Source organism: Staurois parvus, unplaced genomic scaffold (genome assembly GCF_062004578.1).
Source record: "Staurois parvus isolate SC_StPar_1 unplaced genomic scaffold, SC_StPar_1.0 ptg000166l, whole genome shotgun sequence".
Taxonomy (NCBI): domain Eukaryota; kingdom Metazoa; phylum Chordata; class Amphibia; order Anura; family Ranidae; genus Staurois; species Staurois parvus.
This window is the reverse complement of record NW_028317962.1, coordinates 3,065,969-3,088,302: the sequence shown is the minus strand read 5'-3', so window position 1 is coordinate 3,088,302 and position 22,334 is coordinate 3,065,969. Positions and strand designations below refer to the sequence as shown.

Sequence of the window (22,334 nt, the reverse complement as noted above, 5' to 3'; positions counted from 1 at the left end):
AGCCACGGCTTGTCCCCTCCCTCTCCTCATTGGCTCACTGGCTGTGATTGACAGCAGCGGGAGGCAATAGCTCTCGCTGCTGTCTCAGCCAATGCACATCACTGGATCGCAGTGGGGCTCAGGTAAATATTGGGGAGCTGAGGGGTGAGCATGAAGGTAAAAAACCTTGAGCGTTTACAACCACTTTACGGATGAGCTTAGATTTGGTCTGAACCCAGAAGGTACCAGTCATTGCTGGGATAATGAGCCATGGCTTGGAGATTCTCCACCCTACAGCTGCACATACACAAAAGAGTGAACCCAAGTTCATCTGAGCTTGGAAGTTATTTGCCATTGCATGGTCAATGAGCTGTCAGTGGGAGATTTCCCGCTCCATAGCTGACATAAACAAAGAGGAAGGGATGCTCATGACATCATTGACCTAATTTGGCCACATAGCAATATGGCCATGTGCCTATATTAGGTCAATTATGTCACGAGCATTCCCACTCATTTGTGTGTACCAGCTGGGGAGCAGGAAATCTACCACCAGGAGCTTGTTGGCCCAGCAATGACAGCCAACTTCTAGGTTCAGATGAACTTGATTTTACTTCAAACCCAACCCTCATTCTCCATCCAAAAGATTTTGCCAAAATGGAGGAACCAACAACCAGCTGTACTCAAAGACAAGGAGTTTGAATGAACACATTGCTACAAAACGATTCTCATTTTTATTTTTTTATTTTTTCCTCTAACTGGAATGTATCTTTAAATGAAAGAGGGATGATAAAGTAATAAAAGATGAGGCAAAGAGAGGGTAAAAAGGGAATGGAGATGAAAGACAGAAGAAGGGAGAGCAATATTACAGAAGTACGTCTTACTCAGCCACAATACATTATTAAATTCCCATTCTCTGAGTTTCTTCCTGAGCTCCAGCTTCTCATTATTTGTATTAAGAAAATAAATATGTCCTGAAAGCTGCATTTGCTCGGGCTGTCTTTTATGTGTAATAAACGTTCTGCATAAATATGTAAGCAAGTAAATGGAATGCAGACTCCCCTTTTTACATCTCAGATATATACCAATACAGCAACACAAGAAAATAAAAAAAATAAAATATATATATTCCCTGGCTATTTTCATTTCCTATCATATTAAAGGTTTCCATGGCGACATTAGCAGTAGTGATTCAATGCCTTTAGGCTTTAAACTTTTATCAGAAAAGCTAAAAAAAGATGGATTTTTATTAGAGCGACTTTGCCTCTTGCTTGCCCCCTTTTTAATAAGTAACACAATGCCGGCTCACCTTACGAGGTATGTTCTTGTACCAAAGTGTAACTAGGGATTTCTACACTCTCAGCACAGAGAGCGTCACAGTTGCGCCCTCTACTCCTTAAAGGTTCAGTCCATCCAAGACCGATGTTTCAGCATCTGGTAGATGCTGGAGAGTTAAAACTGAGAACCAGGCAAACAGCTAAATACACAGATGAATACACAGATGAAATCCACTTATAGGATCTGGTTTATATGCCGAAGGTTTTTTTTTTTGTCCCTTGAGTCCCGAGATTTACACAGCTCTGCTACACACAACAGCCAGCCTGGAGACCCTGCTTTTGTTTAGTGCAGTTTGGGCTCATTTATACTTGCGGCAAGGACTGCCACTATTTAGAGGCATTGCAGGGGCATTGCAGCACAGCCCCATTTACTTGAATGGGTTGCATTCAGCAGGCAATGGTGCCCACCACACGGAAGGGAGTATAGTTTCTGCCTCAACATGTGTACACTCCATAGCATTTGCACCATAGCGGAAAGTTTGTCTTGCGGAAAAACATGCCGTGATCGCAGCATTTTCAGGTGCCATTGAAATGAATGGTACCTGAACACACGAATGCATGTTTTCACATTTGCACAGCGTGTTTTCAAATCATGGGAAGAATCACAGTGATTCCGCCCACGATTTGAAGTGCGTAAGTGGGAATGGAGCCTAAAACATCAGAATACTGGAGATTAGATCTAAATACATATAATAGGTGTGCATAAACCCAAATAAAGTCCAAAGAAACAGATTATGTGAAAAGACATTCAGATTTCTGTATTGTGATACTCTTCAGCACAGTTCATGAAACAACAGAAGTTCAAAAAATAAAGATTTAGTGAACCAATCAGCCAGCCACCGATCCAGTGTAAGTATCTTGAAAAGATGACCAAACACTTTGTGCCCTCCAACACAGATAACAATGGCCTCTTACCAAATTAACTGCATCCCCATAACAGAGATAAAACACACGTTTATCAATGACCTTCCAGGCATCCATCCATGGTTAAAAAGACTCCGCCAGCTTCAGGCTCCAAGATTGGACCAGATAGCATCCATACTCACAGAAGGGAACAGAGGCCTCACAAAGTGTAAAACTGCCCAAAAAGGTATTTGAAAAAAAACACATATACAGTACTTACAGAGGTAAAATCAGATACAGCATGTAACAACTAGTCGTGCCTCGCCTGCATCCACCCGTTAAGCCCAACGTTGGGGGAACAGGAGCGCAACAAATGACATCTAGAACAGTTCATATAGTTCATACTCCACTGCTGCTATTGGAAGGCTGATCCCATTAGTATAACTAGACCTACCCCAAAATGGTACCAGTCAAAGACCAAACACTAAAGAACAAATGAGTATGGATGCTGTCTGGTCCAATCTTGGAGCCTGAGGCTGGCAAAGTCTTTTTGACCATGGATGGATGCCTGGCTAGTCATTGATGAACATTCATGTTTGATCTCTGTTATAGGGATATAGTTCATTTGGTAAGAGGCCTTTGTTGTCTGTGGTGAAGGGCATAGCTGTGGTGGAGGGAGCCATAGGTTGTTACCTCACTCACAGTGACAATGAGAATTCCTGCCAGACTCTTAGTGCAGTGTAACGCCTTTATACTTGACTTGGATCGACTTCCTTACTGTCTTTTTTTGCTTTCGTACCTCCATTCTAGGTCCCTTGGTACAAAATATGGCCACTGCCCCAGTCTATAACTGGCCTTCACAGAAAGGAGTACATGAAAGGATGACGCATGTCAGACAACAAAAGAGAAACATTCCTGGCTCAACTTGCCAACCAGCCTGCAAACAAACTGAATTAACCTGTCTAACAGTATAGTGGGGCAAAAAAGTATTTAGTCAGCCTCCAATTGTGCAAGTTCTCCAACTTAAAAAGATGAGAGAGGCCTGTAATGGCATCATAGGTAGACCTAAACTATGAGAGACAAAATGAGAAAAAAAAATCCAGACAATCACATTGGCTGATTTGGAAAGAATGTATTTGCAAATTATGGTGGAAAATAAGTATTTGGTCACCTACAAACAAGCAAGATTTCTGACTCTCACAGACCTGTACCTTCTTCTTTAAGAAGCTCCTTTGTCCTGCACTCATTACCTGTATCAATGGCACCTGTTTGAACTTGTTATCGGTATAAAAGAAACCTGTCCACAACCTCAAACAGTCACTCCAAAGTCCACTATTGTGAAGACCAAAAAGCTGTCGAAGGACACCAGAAACAAAATTGTAGACCTGCACCAGGCTGGGAAGACTGCAATATGTAAGCAGCTTGGTGTGAACAAATCAACTGTGGGAGCAATAATTAGAAAATGGAAGACATACAAGACCACTGATAATCTCCCTCGATCTGGGGCTCCACGCAAGATCTCACCCCGTGGGGTCAAAATGATCACAAGAACGGTGAGCAAAAATCCCAGGACCACACGGGAGGACCTAGTGAATGACCTGCAGAGAGCTGGGACCAACATAACAAAGGCTACCATCAGTAACACACTACGCCGCCAGGGACTCAGATCCTGCAGTGCCAGACGTGTCCCCCTGCTTAAGCCAGTACATGTCCGGGCCCGTCTGAAGTTTGCTCGAGAGCATTTGGATGATCCAGAAGAGGATTGGGAGAATGTCATATGGTCAGATGAAACCAAAATAGAACTGTTTGGTAGAAGCACAACTCGTCGTGTTAGGAGGAGAGAGAATGCTGAGTTGCATCCAAAGAACACCATACCTACTGTGAAGCATGGGGGTGGCAACATCATGCTTTGAGGCTGTTTCACCACAAAGGGACCAAGACGACTGATCCATGTACAGGACAGAATGAGTGGGACCATGTATCGTGAGATTTTGAGTGCAAACCTCCTTCCATCAGCAAGGGCATTGAAGATGAAACGTGGCTGGGTCTTCCAACATGACAATGATCCCAAACATACCACCCGGGCAACAAAGGAGTGGCTTTGTAAGAAGCATTTCAAGGTCCTGGAGTGGCCTAGCCAGTCTCCAGATCTCAACCCCATAGAAAATCTTTGGAGGGAGTTGAAAGTCTGTGTTGCCCAGCGACAGCCCCAAAACATCACTGCTCTAGAGGAGATCTGCATGGAGGAATGGGCCAACATACCAGCAACAGTGTGTGCCAACCTTGTGAAGACTTACAGGAAACATTTGACCTCTGTCATTGCCAACAAAGGATATATAACAAAGTATTGAGATGAACTTTTGATATTGACCAAATACTTATTTTCCACCATAATTTGCAAATAAATTCTTTCCAAATCAGACAATATGATTGTCTGGATTTTTTTTCTCACTTTGTCTCTCATAGTTGAGGTCTACCTATGATGCCAATTACAGGCCTCTCTCATTTTTTTAAGTGGGAGGACTTGCACAATTGGTGGCTGACTAAATACTTTTTTGTCCCACTGTATATGTTAAAAACAGGTTTAGTTAGCACGCTTTTGCAAATACATGTGTAAGCTACAGAGCCTTCTCACGGCACCCCAGTATTGTGTAAGAATAGAATAGAGTAGAATAGAATAGAAAAAGAAAAGAATACGCTAGAATAGAATAGAATGAATATACCTGTCTTCCGAAATTAGAATTTCGAATCGTTTTAAAAATAACAAATATACAAAACAAATCCGAATATACTAAATTACTTCCGAAAACAAATTCTAACATAATGAAATTATTAACAAACAAATATGAAATGAAACAAATTTTTCCAACATACACATCTCTACAGCTCATACCTCTCCATGTGATAAAGTCCATTTGCTCAGACAATCCACTTGATCTTCAGTGGGACCCCAATTGGGTGCACATAAAGGGGTTGCTCCCCTCAGAGGTGACAGCTACATCAGTCCACAGTCCAGATTGCTCTCCTTCCAATGTGCTCAGGAGCTCTCTGAGCAGAGCCCTCCCCCTTTTAACCGATATTAACCCCTAATAACCCCCTGGCAGTAGAGTTGCTACCTTTTCTTCAAGCCAAACCCGAACACATTGGCGGCACACTGCAATTTTTTTTGTAGTGTACACTATAGGATTGTAAAAGATCTGGGACACCTTTGGGTGGCACTCTCAGCGTGCTGTGGTGAACAGTGGGTGTGGTCAAATTGCATTAACAGAGGGAGGAGCTTAAAGGGGCATTACATTTCACATGATTTGCATACACTGAAAACAGTCAGAGAGATAACATTTGATGTGAGCCTGCCTTAAAGAAGAACCTCTTTAAAATATTCAGGAAATGCTTAGCAACCAGCAACTGTTAAGATCGTGAACACTTTAGTGAGAAGTATTTATTGTATAATATAGTGTATAAAGTGCAGGATTGTGTGTTGTACAACTTAGTGTATATGTAGTGTGTAATGTTTAGGGGGGATCTCCCAGTGTAATTTTGGGGGAGAGTGAAGGGGAGATTTCCTGGTGTAGTATGGGGGGGATAGGGAAGTCCTCTTATGTGTACAGTTTGGGGAAAGGGGGTGTAGTTTTGGGGGAAAGGGGTCTCCCGGTGTGTACTGTATTCTCCTGTTGGGGGAGGGAATCCCCTGGTAAGTACACTGCCCAGTAGGTTACATGGTGCTCAGTAGGTGCTCTTGGTCCCAGTGGGCTATATAGTGTTTGGTCACCTGGCTGTCCCCAGCTCAGTGGGTACATGTCCCTCCCAGGGGATCCCCTGGTAAGTACACTGCCCAGTAGACCAACCAGGGTTCAGTAGGTACTCCTGGCTCTGGCAGGCTGTACGGTGTTTGTTCCCCTGGCAGTTCTTGGCTTGGGGAGTATGTGTCTCTCCCAGAATGCTGTGTTGTCTGCTCACCCAAAAATAACCCCAGCACAACTCCACTGTGTCCCGGCCCCCTGGGTGTGTTGTAGAAAAGGTTGGGTTCTCCCCACGTGGTCTATTATGGCCAGTGATGGCTTTTCCTGGGCCAAGTGTCAATCCCAATGCTGTAGGAACACCAATGTGCTGAGGTGATGGACATTCCAACACAGTCCAATCTGCAACCCTGACTGCTGCATATGCAATGTGGTTCTGAACTTCACCTTTATGATGCTATGTGCTAGATTGTATCCTGGCTAAATTACCAGAAGGTTTGAGGGATTGGCTTAGGATAATCAAGAATTTCTTGATGCCTGAGCCTAAGCTTAGTGGATAAACAATGTTGCTGCTACTGCTGACCCCTCAGTTATCAGTCACTGGTGGAAAGTTTGACAGCTTCCGACAGGAGCCTTATATGACAGAGCCCCCATTGGCCTCCTCCCATCAGCAGCACATCTCCCATTTTCCTTCAAAATCCTCCAGCAACATCCAGGGCAAGGGAATTCCATCTCTCTATGCTCCTCCACACTCGGGGGAACCAGTCCTTAAGACTGCAGACAAGTCATCTCACGTTCTGAACATGGAGTGCCCCTCTGTAGGAAAAAACTGGTCCCAGATATAATCAGCTTGACAAGTGCATCTGTACTGCTGCCATCAGGACTGAGTGCACTTGGCGTGGATGTGGAGGTAGAGGCACAATGTATCACATATGGTGGGAGTGGTCTAAACTACAAGAGTATTGGGGGAAAATAGTAAGCTTGATTCAGAAAATTACAGAGGTTGATATTCTAGTAGACCCAGAGATTTGCCTTTTTCATATTACTAAGCTTTCAGTTAAAAAATATAAAGAATCTGGTTTATTGTACTTTGAATGCAGCAAAGGGACTGATACCCAAGTATTGGAGGAGACAGGAGGTGCCAAAATAAAAGACTGGGTGGATAGGGTGGATAAAATATGTAAATAGGGGGAACTTTATCATTTGAATGAAGATAAGATGGAGAGTCACCATACAAGATGGAACAAATGGGAGGAATTCAAAAAGTCAAGGCTAGCCTTTGAGGTTATGGGGGATTAACATAGAATAATATGGAAACATATTTTGTTCTTCTTTTATAGGGATTACGATCTCCAGAAATGAACAGGAAAATGCAGAGCAGAATGGGTCAGGAATTGGTTGGGGGGTGGGTGGTAAATAGGTAGGGGGAGGGGGGGACAGGGGGGGAAGGGAAGGGAAGAAACGATAAATGTTTTGATAATAAGCTAAGGTTTTAATGAGTATGTTTGTATAACTTGTTTATCTGAAAAATTAATAAATATTTAAAATTTGAAAAAAAGGACTGAGTGCACTTACACCCCGGCTGGTGTCCGTTCACTCATGCCGCCTCTCACTCATTCCTCTAGCAACCCAACGTATTGAGCCACAGTCTGGTCTGAATAATTTGTCTGGGTTACAGACGCACCGAGACCCGGACACATGATTCAAAACCCAGACGGTGAATCCCAGACAGTTGGCAACCCTACCTGGCAGCCTGCTACCTACGCATGACACACAACTTTTGAATAACATGAGTTAGGCACAAAACACAGATTTGGTAAAATGGCAGTCAAAATGAAAAAAACATTTAAATTTTGCCCCACATCGTAAGCACCTGCTTACAACCCTCCAACACAAAGTCAGATAAGCGGCAAACAAAAGGAATTTGGAGATTTGGAGAAGACGGAAAGAAATAAAAGGTACTTTTTTGAGTTAAGAATACATACTGGAATAGAATTGTTTCTGTCTCGAGGGATGGGGGGGGGGGGCACTTTGCCTTCCAGCACTGAGCATTACTCTTATTGCAGTCTAGTCTCTCTACAGGTCCCAGTACACTATACAGACTCCTGGGATCTGTAACTATCAGTGTCATTCAGGCTTTGTGAATAGATATGAACAAATGGAGCAGATAAGCAAGCCTCAATCATTCACTTTACTTTGGCAAGATACTGTATATATCACTCAGCACTACATGTAAAAAACTGGCTATGATTACTAACGGATCCCATGCATATTACTCCATGATATCTAGTGGTAATCCTCAACTATAATTCCATAGATCTTACTGACATGAAAGGATAAGTTCACTTTTGAAAAAAAATAAAATAAAAAGACTTTTTTGCAGGTAAAAAAAAATGTGCATTTATTATTATTTTATTTACTAGGAGCTTGCAGAGCATTGCACCTGTGATCAGCAGATAACAGGTGCAATGCTGTGCTCCTGCAGACTGTCAGTGGAAGCTATGTGCTCGTACCTTGGACAGGAATAAACAGTAAGCTATCTAGAGCGCTCTACAGTGCCCTGGTAGTTCACTGAGAACTACAAAACGATAGCTGCAAAGGCTGTTGGTACTTGTAGTTCTTCCATAGTCAGAGCTCTGTGAATGAATGGTGCAGCTGGGTGGGTGGAGCCCCGCATGGCCATGTTTTAAAAAAAAATCATGACAGTGAATTCAAGGAGAAGATCCCCAGCTCACTGTCACTAGAGGCGATGGGTCGAGGAGCAGCTGCAGCAGTGGGAACATGTCACATGTTCCACCCTAAAAAAGGGTGGAACATGTAACATGTTCCCAAAGGTGAACTTATCCTTTAAAGCAGGGGTGTCAAAATGGTGGCTCTCCAGCGAAACTACAAGTCCCATCATGCCTCTGCCTTTGGGAGTCATGTTTGGAACTGTCAATCTTGCAATGCCTCATGGGACTTGTAGTTTGGCAACAGCTAGAGGGCCGCCAGTTTGACTCCCGTGCTTTAAAGTTTTACTAAACCCAGGACCCTGCATTCACTATATCTGGTCTCCCACAGTACACACAACATGGAAATGCAATTATTGTAGTAAACATAAACTACTAAATACCTTTTCTCACCAGCAGTAAATAGCTTGTGACTTCTATCAGTGTCCAGCAGAGCACTGGCTATTTTTGTAGGAGGAGTTTTCATTCTCCTATGACTATCCTATGAGGCTGCCTGATCCCTGACCCTCTAGCAAAACCTTTCTAGCAATAGACACCAAACAGAGTTTGTGCAGTATTGCCAACTATGGCAGACGGATTGGGGACAGTAAAAGAAGAGACAATCAGAGAAGACACAATCAAACAGCCTTTTTTACATGCAGTGCAGATGATTAACCCCTTAGGCACCACAGTGAGTATAAACAGGCATGCTTTACTGCATATACAGACTGATTTTACTGTTGTGGGTTTAGTAACACTTTAAAGGGCCAGTTCACACTACATGCATTTCAGTTGCTTTTTTTCTGCATCTAAAATCCACAGAAAGTAGGTTATATGGTTGTCAATGTCATAGTTCACATCAGTGCTTGTAGTTCCAGTGCATTTCGGTTGCAGAAAAAACAGTAGAACTTTCTGCATTTCTTCTGCACAGAACTGTAGTGGAACGTGGTAAAACGTATCAAAAACGCACTGGAACGCACCAAAAACACACTGGAACACACAAAAAATGCACTGGAACACACGCGTCCCTATTTAAATTGAAGAAAAAGAGAGGGGAAAAATGAACTGGAATACATAAAAAACGCACTGGAATAAGTAAAAAACACATAAAAATGCACTGGAACACGTAAAAGATGCGCATGCGGATACGCATCCAGAACGCATCTGGACTGCATTTCTATACTGTGAACCGGCCCTTAGTGAATAAAGGTCTGTAAGTGACTCCGGATCATTCAGATACTGCATAATTCAATAATCTTCCAACATTATTCTGCATACATCTTCATCCGAACGTTTCTCCTCGCCATACTGTCTAATAATATTTCGAGAATTGTTTGCACATCACTCTTGCTGTCCATCTGTAGTAAAATGCTCTCAGCTGGCTGTAATGTTCTCCAGTATAAGACGTTGTACAAGGTTTTGTTGAAGGTCCTGACAGCCTGTGATTTTCCCAGAACTTCACCTTTATCTCGCCATCCTGCTGACTCTTGACTTGTCAGTTTAGCCCTGAGATTCCATGTTGTGCAGGTCCATCTAATAATAGATCCGGAGGCAGTCTGAAGGCAGTTCTCAATAGCACCCTGGGGTGGAGGGCCTGGATGTTAAAGCTAGGCAGCAGAGTTATATATATCCAGGATTGTATGGCTTGTATGAAATAGGAGCTAAAAGGAACTTTGAAATAGAGAAGATATTGGGACAATGGCTGGGGTCTATTCAGATTTGAACCCAGGGTGCAGCGCTTTTTAGTGAGACATCTGTCACTAGCAGAGCACTGAATGCTCATCATCTTCACACAATAAATAATTTTTGCTCTTGTTTCTGGCAGCGATTGGTTCAGTGACAACATAAATGCTCAGTGCTGCTTCTTAAAAGGCATTTCAGTTTTTAATGTCATTGCTGAAGGTTATGTTATTTAGCCATTGTAGCAACTCATCATGAGAAAAAAAATAAATAAATAAATAAATAAATACAAATATTTTTATACTGGCTGCTTTCTACCATACAGTACCTACTGTACCTACCTTTATACAGTATATTAGCAGAATGATACATGGTAATATAAAATGGCAACTAACCATCATTTTTATAACATAAATCAAACAATCTGATTAAAGTGGTTGTAATCCTCAGACATGTAATATGAACAAAGCATGTCCTTCTATAGTGTGTACTTGTCTCAATCCAGAGCACTAAGAAGTGTCATTTCTGTCTGCTGCCTAGTTTCTCTGCTATCTACATGAGTCACTTTTGACCAGTTTTCCTGACACCAAGGTGACAGTGGAGGGAGTTCCAGCACACAGCCTGTGATTGACTGCCTCAGCTCTGTTCCTTTGCGCTGTGTGAAGGGGGGGTGTCACTTCCCACCAATCAGCTCTAACTGAGCTCTGCAGAGTGTAACGTCAGCTCTCCAACCTCTGCTTTCTGAAAGCTCAGACAAGTTGTATAAATTCTGGACTTTGAATGGATGCAGAGGAGAGACATCAGCAGGAAAAAAAAGTACAACTTATGTATGAAGACTTGTTTGATTTCTGTTACCTGATTCAGTCACTTCACTGGGTATATGTAAGGATTTACAACCACTTTAACCAGTAAACATAACCCATTACTGGAGTTGGAGAAAGGGTTACAGACATCTCTTTAAGTCTTTATGGGCTCGTTCACATTGGTGTTGGTTTCTGAAGAGCAATCCATATTTGGATTGCTCTTCAGAAAGCATTTTAGAGGTGGTGAAGAGGCATTGTGTCACCTCCTCACCGCCTGATTTAACCCCTCGATCACCGCACTAGTCTGCCACATGCATACACTGCAGAGCACTTGAAAGGGACAAAGAGTATAATTCCTGCTGTGGCTGCAGGATGTTTACACCCCTGGTCCCTGCCTCTCCAGGTGAAAGGGGGTATCTGCTGGTGGCGGTGGGGGGCAGTAAAAGCACGCTCACCCATGGGGTTTTACTGCCGCCAAACCTCAAACCCAGAACAAGCCCATAAGCCAGTCCTTGAATCTGTCAGTGTCACCCATGAGATGTGATTTAGGTCTCATGCACACTGGACATTTAATCCCAGTGAATGAGACCCCAGAGTTTTCATGCAAACACAGAGAACAGGCGCACCATCAAGCCCTGCAGCTGGCAGCCTGAAAAGCTGAAAACTGCTTCTCATCTGGCTTGTCTGCTAAATGCCCAGGCCAGGAGATGAACTGGTACACTGTTTTTTATCTGGAATATTGCTTCTAACATGTTGCAGTTGTTATCGGCTGATTCTGTAACACCATTGGTAGTTTGCACCAAGTTGTTTGCCACTCTTTTATCAGTAATACATTTTTATTTTGTTTTATCAGTATTACTATTATTAATTTTAGGTCATTTTAAGTATTATTTTTTATTATCGGTATTATGATTACCATTACTACTTTTATTAATATATGAACAACTATTTTATTTTACTTTCATTACTTTATCACAATATTTCAATATATGATAATTATCAAGTTCATCAGAATATACCTACCTCTACCTATATTTTGGATTAATTTATCATATACGACATAATACCAACATAATAACAGTTTGGAGATTACATTCCTACTGATTTGTATTATTATGTTATATATGTTTATTTATATATTATATTATAGTACAGGTATATTGTATACTATATTATGTTACATTATATTATATACATCACACTATTATTAAAATAATAATAATAATACTAATAATATAGTTGTTGATAATAATATCTATTATGACCAGCTATACTAATATAATTACTGTTATAATTTTTATTATCATATTCTATTATTATGAGTAAGTTTAATATTATTTTTTTATCAATTATTCAGTATACTTTTTATTATTTTTATTTTTAAGATGTCCACACTGGGTTTTGATTTCAGCATTATGGGTTACATTGAAGTGTAAAAACCCCGATGAAGGGAGCAGAGTACATCCCTGAAACGTGTTAGATTTTTGTTTAGGATTATATTTGAAGTTGAATGTTATGGTGTGGAGTATCAACCATAGCCAACCTTTACAGTAGTTATGTTATATGCCACTGTATAAGATATAAAGCTGTTATCTGTCGATGTCTTTAGAAAATATTTATGTTTTCCACTCCTGTTCTGACAGTTCTCTGACAGTTCAGCAGGTCTAAATTTTCAAGTGGTATGCAAAAAGGCAGTTGGAATTTTGCATAAAAATAGAATACGAGTATTTACATATCTTAATATCTTAAAAATAGCATAGCAGCTGCTCCGTGAATATATATATAAATAAATGGGGACCAAATGGAAGTTTTACATTTGCCGGGAATTCTAGCAGCTGCTGAGGCTCCAATCCTCAATGATGATCCTGGCAGTGAAGCTTTGTGGCTGAACAGATATATATTTTTTCCTTAAATAACTTTTTATGTGACTTTTAGATCGTGACATGCTTGTTATCACATATTTTATCTTAGTAAAGTGAAGCTGAACTTAAAGTTAAAAAATACTGTCTAAATGCAAAAGGCATGTGTATTCTTATATGAATCTTGGTGCGAATTGTGTATTTTTTTGCAGATCTGTGCAGTAATCCAGTGTTATACTTTGACTTCCTGTAATAAAGACCGGTAACTGCTGCTCTCTATTCTTGTGTAGGGTGACTGGTCTTGTCTCCACCCCCTTCTGAAGTTTTCTTTAGGCAGCCTGTAATGGGTGGAGCTCCTGGGTCCCTCCCACAGCACTGATCTTCGCACATGTTATGGGCAGCACAGTGACCTGAGGATACTACTTTACATAAAATAACTGAGTTTACTGAGTTTACAGAGGTAGTGTTGGCGAGGAGTTGGCGAGGAGCAATAAAGCAGGGTCACTGTGTAAGCAGGAAGAAGACTCGATATGTGTAAAAAGCAAACATGGGTACCCCCTATAGTCAATACGTTTATAGAAACAAAGTGTTTTAAAACATTAAAGAATATGTCAACCCAACATTTCATATTCCTGCTATGTGCCTGCTGTACCATGTATTTGTATCAAAAATATCCTGTTCACTTTTGCTTCCTTTATGTGAAATCCCTAGTGTTCCTGCCAGTCCCTCTGCTTTTCTATTAAAAACTGACCACACTAGGCAGGAGGGCCTTTTTTTTTCTATCTATGCTGAGAAATCAAACTGCTCTCCTCCAATGATTAGACTTCTGCTGACATGCCCCCCACGTGCACAGCCTTTCACTGGGAAGATCAGTGTGCTGTTGTTTCTCCTCCCCCAGCTCTCTAAGATCCTTATCAGCTAAGAACAGCGGTTGTGTGATCACTAATAAAAAAAAGGGGGGGGGGAGCTATTTATTGTGTTTTTTATACGTATACACAAATGTTTTGCCTTTCATTTCTATTTTAAACTGAATGGGTTGTTTTACAAGGTAAGGGCTTGCATATGCTTTAACCCCTTTACACCGACCGTATGTAAATATTCTTCCCCATTGGACTAGTTTTTTTCTGTGGGGTCACTGATTTGCGTACCTGTCTTTGTGCTGGGAGTGTGCCTCATGGCGTGCTCACAGCGCAGAGATTGGGGTCTCACGGAAAGCCCTGGGTCCTGTTCTAACAATTGGGACCCTGAACTCCCGATTCCCAGGCCATCTGATCGCTGTGATAGCCTTTGATTGGCACTGTGAAGCCCACCCACGTGTTTTCTCTCTGAATAAAGGAGAGAGATATGTTGTATCTCTCTCTGTCCTTTCAGAGAGAAAAAAACAGTATGTGTAAAATAAATACACAAATTAAATAATAAATACATTTTTTTTAAATACCTAGATAAAAGTTTGATCTAGGTCAGTGTCAGGGTTAGTGTTTTGGTCAAGGTCAGGGTCAGTATTTTTTTTAATTTTTAAATTAGTATCAGTGTCAGTTAATGGCAGGATAAAAAAAGCAAAATGTGCACTATTGTTTCTGAGCCGTACTAAAGGTACAAACAACAACTAACATACACACATGTGGTATCACTGCAATCACCAAGAGCAGGATAAATTATTTTAGGTTGTTCTTTGGTTGTAGGCTATGGTAGTAGCAACAAAAATACAGATAAATTAAAAAAAAGATTTTTTTTTTACTATTTTGGGCCAGTTTTCCTTTGATAAAAAAATTAGGAGATATCCATTACCATTTACCACCAAATGAAAGCCCAATTTGTCCTGAAAAAAAAAGGTATAATCCACCTGGATGCACAAAGTAGTTGATATGTACGGTTTGCTAACACATGTCAAAGTTGCCAAATTGTACTTAGGCTTTAAGATTTGTTTTACCCTTAAGCGCAAAGGGGTTAACAAACAGTGAGAATAGCATTCACATTAAGTTGATCTCTTGACACCTCTAAAATAATAATTAAAAACATTATACTTTTCCCCTAGATTATTATAACATAGAGGTAGATTTGAATGACACATCACTGCTTTGTCAAATGATAACTGTCAGCGGACATTGATCACCAGCTGGGAGCTGAGATCCTTGAACTGTGACCATGGCTGTTCAAAGCAACTGGGTAAAAATAATTATACAAATATTTAAATAAAAGACCTGGGATTCCGGACGAATCCTACAGTCAAAAAGTGGAGGTTGAATCTAAAATACCTGGCAAGTACAAAAACCAAACTAATACCCAAAAACATTAAGAAGAAAATGGTAAATACCGGTACTTACACCACTTCAAACATGTCCCAATCTATTAATTTTAAGTTTCCATGCAACACAGGTTTAAAAAAAAAAACATCAGTGCTCTTGGCAGAAAAAAAAGGCTAATTTGGAGCATGTGTTGTACTAGTATTTAGGAGTGTTTTTTTCTGCCAGAAAAATGCTCTTAAAAATGCAAAACAAAAGGGGTTTTTTTCTGCCTCCAAATGCTAAAAATGCCTCTAGACTGCCTAATGTGCAAGGACACGTAGGATAACATTAGTTGCTTCTACAGGCAAAACACTAAACTCCTCCAGGTGCAGCATTTTTTTAAGCCAGTGTGCATGGACCTAAATTCCACTTTAAAAAAAATTGTATTTTTGTGCAACCCATCTTCCCCAACAAAGAAAATAATAGCAGGACAATGTTGTCTGTGATTTTACCATTCATTCCTTTATACCACTCATGTGAACCTACAAATTCAAAATAAGCAAAGATGATAGTATGAACACCTACTCCAGGCAAATGACAACCCTTGTATATAAAATATATCCAAAACTAAGTTAAATCCCAAAGTAATGCAAAAAACATTTTATAATGTGTTGTCATCATATTAGGCATCTATAATGGTTTACAGCTGCAGCATTTTTCAGAAGAATGGTCTCTGTAAAAATTAACAAAGTGGCGTGGCACTGAATGATAGTTTTGCCTCTATGGCTGGAGGACCTGTGAGTGAAAGACACTGACATTGTTTACGCCGTATGCTTTTGAAGAAGTTGAGTACAGCTAGCCATAGATGGCTAGAATTTCAGACCGTTCCTGCTGAACCTGTCAAGTTTTGAGTCATGGGTGGCCCTACAAGCACTACGGGTGAAAAATGATGAACCAAACTGTGATTGTATTCTGTCAGATGCAGTCATAGTTTAGCGGTACACCAAGACAATAGAGATTCTGACTTCACTGTTTTATGTTGATGGAGGAATCAAGTGACTTTCTCTTTGTCTCTCGTGGGCCGAAAAGAACTCGTACAGGACTGGAACAGAAAATCGAGCCATATATGCTCGGTGACGTCACCAGTGACGTCACGCTGTCTACCTCATCCAATCAGAGAATGCTTGGATTCATTCAGAAAATACAAAGCATTCTCTGAATAATGCCTTTGCCAAGCAGACAACTTCCTATTGTCGAAATGCAGCAGGGCAGCTACTCAGCATGAGACCTGGAAGCAAGTGGAGATCACTGGAGTGGCAATGTATTTCCAGCTTCCAGGGGCATTGGCCAGGTATGGTTTTACATAGTTACATAGCATTAGTCCAAGCTGGACCAATGTAACTGTATAAAATATTTATGCTTGGAATTTTTCTTTAAGAGTTACATCCAGAAGGAGGTTGGGAGTGTTGGAAGATAGGGATCCAGGGATGTGTTAATTTTGTGTCTTCTTTGTTGGGTGGCATATTCATAATACTATCTGCTTGGGGTAAAATTGGAAGACACAGGTATTCAGCCACTGAAAGGTCAGCTGCATACACAAATGTATTACCTGCAGGTGGGTACTCTATACAAGTACAAGAGATATGTGGGTGTTACTTCACAATACAATTTCTGTCTCAGATTTTCATTTCTGTGTGGAGTTCTGCTTTAACTCCCTAATGCAAATCAGACATTCCAATCAACGTTAAAGTGCTGATTGAAGTAGACTAATGGTGTTATATATAAATTTTGTAATCAAATCATTTACATGGCGATTTTAATCTCTTGCTTCTGAGAGATTTAACCACTTGTTGACGATCATCTCATTAACAGCACATTGAGACAATCATCTCATTAGCAGTGCATTGATTTTAGTGTGCTGTGAATGAGGTGACTGCCAACAAGTGGTTAAATTTCTCAGTAGCAAAAATTGCCATTGTGGCCCTACAGGACCTTACAGGTCCTAAAGAAAACCCGTAATTTACCATGCCAGGGTCAAGCATTAGGTTCATTTTAAAGGACAACTGTACATTTGGTACAGTTCTTCTTACCTCCGGTGTTCCTGAGCAGTCAGCACCCCTGCAGCCATTCCAGTGGTCCAGCAATTTGAAATCCCCTCTCTTCTTCATGCAGCACTTCCAGGATGGAGCAGAGCAATTTACTGTGATGGTGCTGACCAGTCAGGATTGCTATGTTCTGTCTTGGAAGTGCTGCATGTAGAAGAGGGTGAAAAGCGGGGATTTCAAGACTATGGACAACTGCAGCAGCTGCAGGGGTGCTGACAGCTCAGGATTGCCAATGGTAAGTACAGCGGGGACCAGGGGGTTGGGGAGTGTATATGGTGTTAGTACACCTCTATCATTTTTCTGTATACAGCCCACCTGATCAAATATTTACCTTCATACTTGATCCAGTGATTTTCATTTTCCTGCCCTGCCCTGCACCAAACAGCTTTCATTTCAAAATGTCCCCACCAGGTCTTCCTTTTAGTACATATGCTCACACCTTCCATCCCTAAGGGTCCACCATTCTTGTGGTGGCCTCCAGTGGTCCAGAAGAGTATGGCTTACCCCTGCGGGTGGATGGGGCTGTGCATAAAGGAGAACCAATGCTCCTTATGTTGGTGGTCACTGAAAGGAAGAATGCCTTTTTACATTAGTGGTCATTAGGAGAAAAATGCCACCTTACCATGGTGGTCAGTAGAAAGAAGAATACTCTCTTAAGTTGGTGCTCAATAGAAGGAAGAATGCCCCCATACAGCTGGTGGTTAATGGAAGAAAGAATTCTTCTTAACATTGGTGGTCATTAGAAGGAAGAATGTCCTTTTACATGGGTTGTTAGTAGGAAGAAGAATGCCCCTTTATGTTGGTAGTCTGTAGAAGGAAGAATGCCCCTTTACATTGGTGGTCAGTAGGTGGAAAATTGCCAGCTTACTTTGGTGATTAGTAGAAGGAAGAATTCTCCCTTACATTTGTGGTTATTAGGAGGAAGAATGCTCCCTTACGTTGGTGATTAGCAGAAGAACAAATGTCCCTTTACATTGGTGGTCAGTAAGAGGAAACATGGCCCCTTAATTTTTTGTTCAGTAGAAAGAAGACATCTCCCTTATGTAGGTGGACAATAGAAGAAAGAATACTCCCTTACATTCGGGGTCAGTAGAAAGAAGAATGGGCTTCCATAGGTGGTAACAGGACATCTAGTTCCTGTAGACTTCCTAGTCTGCTGGCAATTATTATTATTATTATACAGTATTTATATAGCGCCAAAGGGTTTGCTCAGTGCTGTACAATAGCGAGGGGGACAGAACATGAGACAATACAGTACAATACAATACACGAGGGGTTCAAGGGCCCTGCTCTTTTGAGCTTACAATCTAGGAGGGAGGGGATAGTGGTACAGGAGGAAGTGGCTGTGGGGGATGGAGTGGTGGGAGGAGTGGAGGAGATCAGTTGTTAGGTGAGGGTGGGGTAGGCTTCCCTGAAGAGATGAGTTTTCAGGGTGCGCCTGAAGGTGAGGAGGGTAGGTGACAGTCTGATGGATTGGGGTAGGGAGTTCCAGAGGCAATGTGATGTATAATGTCAGCAGTCTCTTTACTCTTCAGGAATGTATGCCCCTGTCTTGAGAGACTTGAAAATTAGGGAGGGCAACATAAAAAAGGTGGTCTGCTTTTACACAGTCTGAGGATAATGAAATGTGTCAGCTCCACATTATGGGAGGTTATGAGGAAAAAAATGGAACTATGAACTCTGGTATGTTGTTAAAATGGGGTTTTATTTTTAGATAGCACCTTATTTATTGCAATTATAAAGCAAGATCCTCTTTAAATTATGAATAAACCCAATAATTAAAATTGCATTTAAGTTTTAATATGTAATTTCAATATTTAATCTTCATCTTTCATTAAATCAGACCTAGAAACTAAAAGGTCCACTTTTTAAAGTCCCCAGCTCGTTGTTAAAAAGCAGCAAAAACAATTAAAAAAAAAACCTGTTAGATGGAAAAAGTTAGATAGGATGCTTTCCTTTACCTGCTTCCATACGTGATAATTAGACAAAGGTGACTCCATCCTCCTTCCAGCAAGATCTAGGGAATGCAGAGTAGTCCAAATCTTGCTGAAAAGATCCTCCAAGCACTATGTTATGCTGTCTTCTGAGAATTGGAGTGTTCATCATTCCTTATGATCTTGTTTGATGATGGTATCCCCGATACCACTGAATCTGGAAGACAGGTATGTATATTATCTTTTTTTCCCCCTGCAGATGTTTTTTTTTTTTCATTTTTATGCTGATTTTCAGTAAGGGGAAGGGTGAGGGTACTTAAAATTTGGACCTTGCATGATGTGATCTACTTACAAATAATTCCTGGTGATCCTGCCATGAAGTTATTTGTTCAAACATTTCCTGTTATAGGGTGACAACACTCTTTCCTTGTCACCCAGTTGTGTTTCTCTGTTGTCGTGCTGTCATATGGACCTCTGATGGAGACTACAAGTGACCCTTACAACACACAGTACACAGGAATGGTCCACTATCACTGGGACAGGAATGGTCCACTATCCTCAACATCAGGAAACCTGTCCTAAGAAATGTCATGCAGCCAGAGCTGAAGTGCATATAGGTGGGAAGTGGCTGCAAAAGATTACTGGAAATCAGCATTGCTGAGATGCAAGAAAGGATAAAAAGAACAATGAAAAAAGCAGCAACTTCTTATGATACTCATGTTATTATACTATGATGATATGATACTATGTTAGCAGATTAAATGTCATTCAATTAGGGACTACATGGATTACAAAGAACATTGAAGAACTAGTTATACTTCAATGATTCTGCATTGAAGCCCTGACATATATATAGTAACACTTCTATCTTATTAAATCTATTATTTTTTCTTGTCAGGGAGTTTGGCCGCTGGAAAGTAAAGAACATGGCCTTAGAGAGCAAGGAATTTCCTAATCTCACACTGGCTCCAGAGTTTGTGCGCACCATCCGTCAGCTGGGGAGGAGGCCGTCGGCGGCTCAGATCACAGAGAACCTGATCAAAAAATATGGCACGCATATTCTGCTGTCTGCTGTGCTCGGAGGTGAGTTTACCGCCATGAGTGATGCTGAAACCTCTGGTTTCTATGTGTGAAATGGTCTGGATGCTTTTTTAGATGCACTTAACACTGTACAGCCAACTTTCTTGGGGATACAAACAATTACAGATAATATCACCGACTATGTATAAACCACACTTGGTATCAGTAAGATGAAGAGCACATCGCTCTGTTGCTATGACAATGGATCATACAGGTGACAACATCCCATAAGAACAGATGTGTGACAATATTTTTTCTGTTTGTTTTTTATCTTTATATTGCTGAAGGCTGTTTTTTTCCAAACTTTAAAAATAGTTCACCATTAAGGTTATGTTCACAAAGAGGAGGCTGACTGCATATTCTTGATAATGGTAAAGCAATCCCCCCATTTCAAGTTAAAGGGTGCATTGAAGCACACTAGCTTAATATTATATATATATATATATATATATATATATATATATATATATATTGGTACATACTATATATATATACTGTATATGTGTGTGTAGGTATACAGTACTGTGAGAAAGTGTTTGCCCCTTTCCTGATTTTTTTTTTATATTTGTCACACCTACATGATTCAGATCATCGAACAAATTGCAATATTACTCAAACTTAAACCTGAGTAAATACATAATGCAGTTTTTAAATGATGATTTAATTTATTAAGAGAAAAACGCTGTCCAAACCTGCCTGGCCCTATGTGAAAAAGTAATTGCCCCCTAAACCCCCTTCAGCATAGCCCAAGTGCACTTGAGCTTGAGGTCATGGACGGATTGGCCGGATATTCTCCTTCAGGATTTTCTGGTAGAGCGCAGATTTCTTGGTTTCATCAATAATGGCAAGTTGTCCAGGTCTTGAAGCTGCAAAGCAGTACAAGACCATCACACTACCACCACCATGTTTGACTGTTCGTATGAAGTTCTTTTTATGAAATGCTGTGTTAGATGTAATGGGATGCACACCTTCCAAAAAGTTCAACTTTTATCTCATCACTCCACATAAGTATTTGCCCAAAAGTCTTGTGGATAATTAAGATTTTTTTGGCAAATGTAAGACAAGGCTTTGTGTTCTTTTTGGTCAGTGGTTGCTTTCGCCTTGGAACTCTCCCAGGGATGCAATTTTTGCCCAGTCTCTTTCTTATTGTTGAATCATGAACACTTAACTGAGGCCTGCAGTTCTTTAAATGTTGTTCTGGGTTCTTTGATTACCTCCTGGATGAGTTATCGTTGTGCTCTTGGAGTAATTTTGGTAAACCAGCCACTCCTGGGAAGGTTCACTAGTTTTCTCTGTTTCTGGATAATGGTTCTTACCATGGTTCTCTGGAGTCCAAAAACCTTAGAAATAACTTTGTAACCCTTTCCAGATTGATACATGTCAATTACTTTGTTTCTCATCTTTTCTTGAATTTCTTTAGATCATAGCATAATGTGTTGCTTTTTGAGATATTTTAGCATGCTTCACTTTGTCAGACAGCTTCTTGATTCAACAAGTCTGGCAGTAATCAGGCCTGGGTTTGGCAAGTGAAACTTAACTCACCTTTTCAGGTTTATCTTTGTGGAATTTGTTTGATGATCTGACTAATTTAAGTGTGACAAATATGCAAAAAAAGACCAGGAAAGGGCAAACACTTTTTCACAGCACTGTAAATATATATATATATATATATATATATATATATATATACACAGTGCGCAGCATAAATGAGTACACTCCTTTTGCAAGGTGAGATTTTAATCAATATCTCAATGAACAGAAGAACAATTTCCAAAATTTTGACAAAACTGAGTTTTATAGGATTTTTTTTTAGCTGATTACATGAAAATAAGGTTGATACTATAACTTACACTACAAAATTGAAAGTTTTGCTCAAAATAGTTGATGCAAAAATGAATACACCCCACAACAAAAACAACTACATCTAGTATTTTGTATGACCTCCATGATTTGTAAGGACCGAACCATGTCTTCAAGGCATAGAATGAACATGTTAGTGACATATTGCAACATTGATCTTTTTCCATTTTTCAAGAATGACCTCTTT

The 22,334-nt window shown here is 40.5% G+C and overlaps 1 protein-coding gene across 1 annotated transcript in view; it reads left to right on the top strand.

Annotated features, from left to right (window-relative positions):
- The window catches only part of BRINP2 (BMP/retinoic acid inducible neural specific 2), a 395,372-nt gene that overhangs the window by 80,602 nt on the left and 292,436 nt on the right, over nt 1-22,334 (top strand). The window contains exon 3 of the mRNA XM_089676328.1: nt 20,106-20,290. Coding sequence (XP_089532454.1) covers nt 20,106-20,290 — 185 coding nt within the window. The remainder of the gene's footprint in view (nt 1-20,105; nt 20,291-22,334) is intronic.